This window comes from Capsella rubella, unplaced genomic scaffold, assembly GCF_000375325.1.
Source record: "Capsella rubella cultivar Monte Gargano unplaced genomic scaffold, Caprub1_0 scaffold_2, whole genome shotgun sequence".
Taxonomy (NCBI): domain Eukaryota; kingdom Viridiplantae; phylum Streptophyta; class Magnoliopsida; order Brassicales; family Brassicaceae; genus Capsella; species Capsella rubella.
In genome coordinates, this window is record NW_006238922.1 from 8,699,348 (window position 1) to 8,705,347 (window position 6,000).

At 36.0% G+C, this 6,000-nt stretch overlaps 2 protein-coding genes across 2 annotated transcripts; one reads left to right on the plus strand and one right to left on the minus strand.

The window, feature by feature from the left end:
• Positions 1 to 306: 306 nt before the first annotated feature.
• Positions 307 to 2,522, plus strand: LOC17894247 (very-long-chain 3-oxoacyl-CoA reductase 1). Its single transcript, XM_006302337.2, has 3 exons — positions 307 to 1,262; positions 1,360 to 1,429; positions 2,070 to 2,522. The coding sequence occupies exons 1-3, from the start codon at positions 631 to 633 to the stop codon at positions 2,322 to 2,324; spliced, it is 957 nt and encodes a 318-aa protein (XP_006302399.2). The 5' UTR covers positions 307 to 630; the 3' UTR covers positions 2,325 to 2,522.
• Positions 2,523 to 3,516: 994 nt separating this feature from the next.
• On the minus strand, positions 3,517 to 4,305 carry LOC17894346 (photosystem II core complex proteins psbY, chloroplastic). The gene has a single exon (XM_006301312.2). It carries the CDS (start codon positions 4,206 to 4,208, stop codon positions 3,639 to 3,641), a length of 570 nt encoding a protein of 189 aa, XP_006301374.1. The 5' UTR covers positions 4,209 to 4,305; the 3' UTR covers positions 3,517 to 3,638.
• Between the last annotated feature and the right edge of the window lie 1,695 nt (positions 4,306 to 6,000).

Consider the following 6,000-nt stretch of genomic DNA (forward strand, 5'->3'; position numbering starts at 1 on the left):
TTCCGAATATTTTAAAATGTTTTCCGTAACAACTACTACATAACATGTACGTATAACGTAGGAATAGAGTAGATGTTTTGCAATCTGTCTCCTATGCTGATGAAGATTGACAAATTTCAAAAGTTGCTTGCATGTGTTATGTAAGGAACAGCCAATTGTCAAAAGATTCAAAACAGATGATACAAAATGCATCATTCTTCATCAACCATTTGTCACAAAAATTCATATAACCTACTGCATTCTATTTTTTAACTTTCCATTCCACTTTCACTATATGAAACCTTGTGTTGTACTGAAAGCTCATCATCATGTGCGCTTCGATTTATAATTTTTTGGTATGTAAATGTACATCTATCAACATCAAAGGTGCCAACTTCCATACTCACATCACATGAAACCTTATTTTGTTGAGGAAGACAACAAAATTAAATAAAAGAGTAGAGGTGAGAGAGAGAGAGAGAGAGAGAGAAAGAAGAAACAGAGAGAGTAGTTAATTCCGGTGGTTTTCTGCTCATCTACTTCTACCCACCTTCGTCCCTTCCGCCCAAATTCAATACTTCTCTTCCTCCTCTCATTAAAAACCCTAGCTTTCCTCATCCCACTTCCCAAATTCTCAATCTTTCCTTCCTCATGGAGATCTGTACTTACTTCAAATCCCAACCCACTTGGCTCCTTGTCCTCTTCGCTCTTGGGTCAATCTCCATTTTCAAATTCATCTTCACTCTCCTCAGATCTTTCTACATCTACTTCCTCAGACCCGGCAAGAATCTACGCCGATATGGTTCATGGGCACTCATCACCGGACCAACCGATGGAATCGGTAAAGCTTTCGCCTTTCAGTTAGCCCAGAAAGGTTTTAACCTCATACTCGTTGCTCGTAATCCCCAGAAGCTCAAAGATGTCTCTGAAGCGATCAGATCTAAGTACAGTCAAACCCAGATCTTGACTGTGGTGATGGATTTCTCTGGAGATATTGATGAAGGTGTGAAACGGATTAAGGAGACGATTGAAGGGTTAGATGTTGGGATTTTGATGAACAACGCTGGGATTTCGTATCCTTATGCTAAGTACTTTCATGAGGTTGATGATGAGTTGATTAATAACTTGATTAAGATCAATGTTGAAGGGACTACTAAAGTTACTCAAGCTGTGTTGCCTAATATGCTAGCGAGGAAGCGTGGTGCTATTGTTAATATGGGTTCTGGTGCTGCTGCTCTTATTCCTTCTTATCCTTTCTACTCTGTTTATGCTGGCGCTAAAACGTAAGGAATCTTCTTGTCTTGTGCTGTGATGTTTGTTTGAGCTGATGCTTTGTGTGGTTTAAATTAGTAATGTTGTTTGTTTGTCTTGTTCCTTCAGGTACGTGGATCAATTCACAAAGTGTCTAAATGTTGAGTACAAGAAGAGTGGGATTGATGTTCAATGCCAGGTGAACTTTTCTGAATCATTTTGTTTTTTTTTTTGGAACATGATTTTGCGTTATATTTGGTTGGAAAGTGTTAAACCGAATAGGATGAAGATATGAGTAAAACGAATCTTATCATTGTAGGATACTAGTTCTTGGCTTATCAAAGTTTATATTTTGCCTCATTTGAAGTTGTGGCATAAGTTTGTCTGATAATCTAGATAGGAAAATGAGTAAAACGTTGTGTCCTGAATCCTTAGAAGATGTGATTCTTTCATGGTTTCCTGACTCTGTTTCTGTTGATTTAGTGGACCTAGAAGGTTGATGATTTTTGTTAGTTTACTAGATTTGCAAATGAGGAACTATTGTATCACATATCTCTTTGATGAATATTTCTATGATGTGAAGTCTTGTTTCTGATTGTTTGTATAGGCCGTTTATGTAAAAGAATGTCAACACTAGAAATTGGGAAATCTGTGTTGTGACCATTTTTCAGATGTACAATCCCTATTTGCCAAAAATTATAATCGATCACTGTCGCTTTCCATGCATGTTATAACTGAGTGTGGAGTTTGTATATTACCAAAACAACTTAATGGATCACACTACTCAACAGATTTTAGAAGTCTTGATGATATGACTAATTGGGTGATTGTTTTCATAGGTTCCCTTGTATGTTGCCACAAAGATGACAAAAATAAGAAGAGCATCCTTCTTAGTTGCATCACCAGAGGGTTACGCAAAGGCAGCACTGCGTTTTGTAGGCTATGAAGCACAATGCACACCGTACTGGCCTCACGCTCTCATGGGTGCAGTTATATCTGTATTGCCCGAAAGCGTTTTTGAATCGTTTAACATTAAGAGGTGCCTCCAGATCCGGAAGAAGGGCCTCCAAAAAGACTCCATGAAAAAAGAATAAAACACTAAGCTTTAAAGTTACTTAAAAATTTCTTCTTATGAAGTTGTTGGTTTCTTGATAAAGCTACTGTTTCTGAATCTTTGTAAGACTTGTACGCTTTAGTTTTCCAAGTTTCTTTATTTTAAGGTTAATTACACAGAATAATTTATATCCTCTCTGTTTATTTATATGATTTAAGCAATGATGCATCTGTGAGCATTTGAATGTGTTTTGCTTTTGGTTTGCGTCTCTTCAGGGTCAACGGTAAGATTGGTAGTTTTTAACTCAAAACAAAACAGACGTTATGTCACGTTGACAGGTATCAGTACTGTAGTTCAGTGATACTTTAGGCAACCAACCCATGTGGCCATTGGTATTGCACAGTTTAGTTTGTTATAGACATCAATGCATTAATACTCTAATGTTGGATTCAGTGTCCTTGACCGTCTTCGATTAGATATCCGATTTGTCTCCGTTTCGAAAAATATTTATGGTAGCTTTCGAGTCAGGTAAAAGGTATCAAAACATACCATGTTATTTCGAATACCAAGTTTTAAAGTACCAGTCCCATATGCGCATTATTATCTGAGGACATACAATGTTACTGGTCTGAAAACAAAAAGATTGTCCAATGAATTTGTGGAAAGAAAGTACTAGGTCGAGCTAAGGGAAACCTGTGACCAATGTGGGATTTGTGAACATTAAAGACGAAGAAAATATTGTTTTCAGGAAGCGAATGAAATGCTTCGGATACTGTCAAGGAAACGAGCTTTGAAATGCTTCATGTTATGAAATATGAATAAGGCAATCTAAATGAAAGGAAGCACATGACATGAGTAATGACATAGCTGTACAAAGAAGTCTGATGAGAAGAAACCCACAAAACTAGGGCCAACTCTTTGGATAGCTCCAATCAAGAAGCCGAAATTGGATGGGGATTGCACAATAGAAATGAGAAAACTATGCATCATCATTCATACCAATTCCAAGTCTCATAGAAGCTTAAGCTATGGCACTAGACTAAGGATCTCCGTTCAAAAAATCATCAAGCTAAACTATATACATATGGGGCAGTCACATTCTCTCCCTCTATTTGTATTTGGCACTTGTAGTTGTAAGTATTCAGATTTTAATAAAGATTGTGTTACGAATTCATGTAGGATAAATGCAACCTAGTTTACAGTTAAAATTGTAGTATACTATACTTAGGCGATGAATGAAACGATATTAGTCCAAAATTTAAGCATAAAACTGTCCATGAAACAGAGGATTAATTTTACATTTTGAATCCCAAAGATGATTAATAATAGTTTTATATATATATATGTAAAAGATTTAGTCCCCAGACCTCATCTTGTTGAGTTGGTTCAAAGCTGGCTGCAATATGTTGTAAAGAACCCAAAGCAGAGCTGGTGTCACAACAATCAACAACAACTGTCCTCTGCTGTCTGAACCTGCTGCAGCCGCTTCAGCCGCCGCGTAAGCCTCTGGAGGTGGAGTCAAGAGCCCTGACGCTGCAAGACCACCACCAATACCTAGACCAACGACGATACCTTTGCTCTCACGCATCTTGTTGATCTGGTTAAGAGCTGGCTGGAGAATGTTGTAGAGGACCCATGCAATGGCTGGGACGATGGGGAGGAGAAGAGCTATGCCACGGTTGTCGCTAGCAGCGTCAGCAGCAGCGAGCTGGGCGATCTGATGGATGGCTAAGGCTGGCTCAGAGTAGCTGAGGGATGAGAAGACGGCTCCTGCTAGGGCAGTGCTTGAGACGGCGAGAGATACGTTGGGTTTTGTTGGGTTTGGGAGGGAGATGAATGGTTTGGGTTTGGTTTGGTTTTGGAGTTTAGGAGGAGATGGGTTTAGGGACATGCACGTGGCTGATGTCGCCATGGTTGCTGCCATTGTCTTGGCTCTGTTCTGCTCTGATGATCGGAGAGGCTTGGAGATGAGATGAGATGAGAGGCTTGAGGAGAGTATGTGAGATGGTGTTTTGGGATTATAGAAGGAGAGAGGAGGACCAATGGAAATGAAAGCTTCTCGATACTTCTCTTATCCAATCACAAGGGAGTTGGAGATTTTGGTGAGTTATGAGCCACAGATTTCAATACCTTACTCTCTTTTTCTTATCACTTCGTTTCTTAATTTTATTTTTATGTCATCATTAACGTTATAATATAATTGGATAACAACAAATGACTTTTGTATATTGCAATAATATATTTTATATAAACTCCTTCACAAAAATATTTAAAAAAAAACAGAAAGGAAACAAAAAAAAACTTAAGACTTCAGAGGTTTAATTCACTGTAACTTAATTACTGTAGAAAAAATAATTGTTACAATTTTATTTGAGGTGCATTGTTACAAAATAGATTTTGGATAAATTGAAATGTATGATATTAAGATGAAATAATTATAGAGTTTTTTTTTTCTAATAAATGAAACTAACTTTTAGAGATTGAATGAAAAACAAACAAAATGAAATAGTTTTAAAGCCTAATTTCTTATTTTTAAATAGTATAGCTTAGTGAAAAACATTAATCTAATTTATGTGGTATATTTGCTTATATTGAAAAGATTTAATACGAAACCGTTTTATTTTCGGTATAGCAGCTTCACTTTTTTTTACACAATTAATTTAAACACTTAAACAAGGCAAGAACGATGAATATTGTTTACATAAAGATTTTTCGGTTCGGAACGCACTCTGCGGATCAAGGAATCCATTTTTTGTTTGACAATAAGAATTTGGGAAATATCGCCATCATGATCTCCTCCATTGGTAAGTGTTTCTAGCTATTCAAACATATATGATTAGGTTATGGTTAGATGATTTAATCATTGAAAAGTGTTTGTTAAGTATTATCGCATTTTAGTCACCGAATATATTGGTGAGTTATTTCTAATGATGTTATTTTAGTTCAATAAAAAAAAATAGTTTTGTTTTATGTTATATATTTCACCGTCGCAGGCTCATCACCTATCTATTTTTGATATAATCTAAGAGAAAATCACCATCGTAATCTCCTCCCTTTGGTAAGTGTTTCTCCTCCATTGTCAAAATGAAATATGTGAATCAATCTGCTGTAATATTTTGTTTCTTTTAAAATTTGTCTTTGTAATTTCAATGGGCTTCAGTTAGAACTCTTCGGCCCAATAATAATAATAAAATTGTATGCGTCTATTATAAATAACATACATTTAGATAAATATGTTGCCATCTTTGGTTCAACTGAAGTAATAAATGAAGTATGGGAGTTGGGCTTCGTTACAAGTGGACTTGTATCAATGTGTCTATTACGCAGAAGACGCCTAAGAGCTTTTGTGGAAAACGTATAGGAGAATATAAAGATTGAAGTTTTTACTTCATCAAATCGTTTCTTCATTTCCATAACAACCCTAAATGAAAACTTTGTTTATACTTTATAGAGATTCACGAAGAAGAAGAACACCAAAAAATGATGGTTATGGTTAATTTCTTTTGTTAGATTGATCAATGATCGAACAAGAAACACTTAAATGTTTCTTATGACATTTCTGCTCCACAATTTTTTTGTGCATTGAACACATAATATACATGAAAGTATGAAACCATTAACAAGATATACAGAAAAACAAGAACACAAAATAAGATTATACGTACTGAATACAAAATAAATATTGCTACCGCCGAGATGTTTGCGCAATTATAATT

What these genes read in the sequence shown, in the direction of transcription:
- LOC17894247 (XM_006302337.2), top strand. Translation starts at nt 631, where the DNA reads ATGGAGATCTGTACTTACTTCAAATCCCAACCCACTTGGCTCCTTGTC. An exon ending in GTTTATGCTGGCGCTAAAAC is followed by an intron (nt 1,263 to 1,359) that starts GTAAGGAATCTT and finishes TTGTTCCTTCAG; the next exon opens with GTACGTGGATCAATTCACAA. An exon ending in GGATTGATGTTCAATGCCAG is followed by an intron (nt 1,430 to 2,069) that starts GTGAACTTTTCT and finishes TTGTTTTCATAG; the next exon opens with GTTCCCTTGTATGTTGCCAC.
- LOC17894346 (XM_006301312.2), bottom strand. Translation starts at nt 4,208, where the DNA reads ATGGCAGCAACCATGGCGACATCAGCCACGTGCATGTCCCTAAACCCA.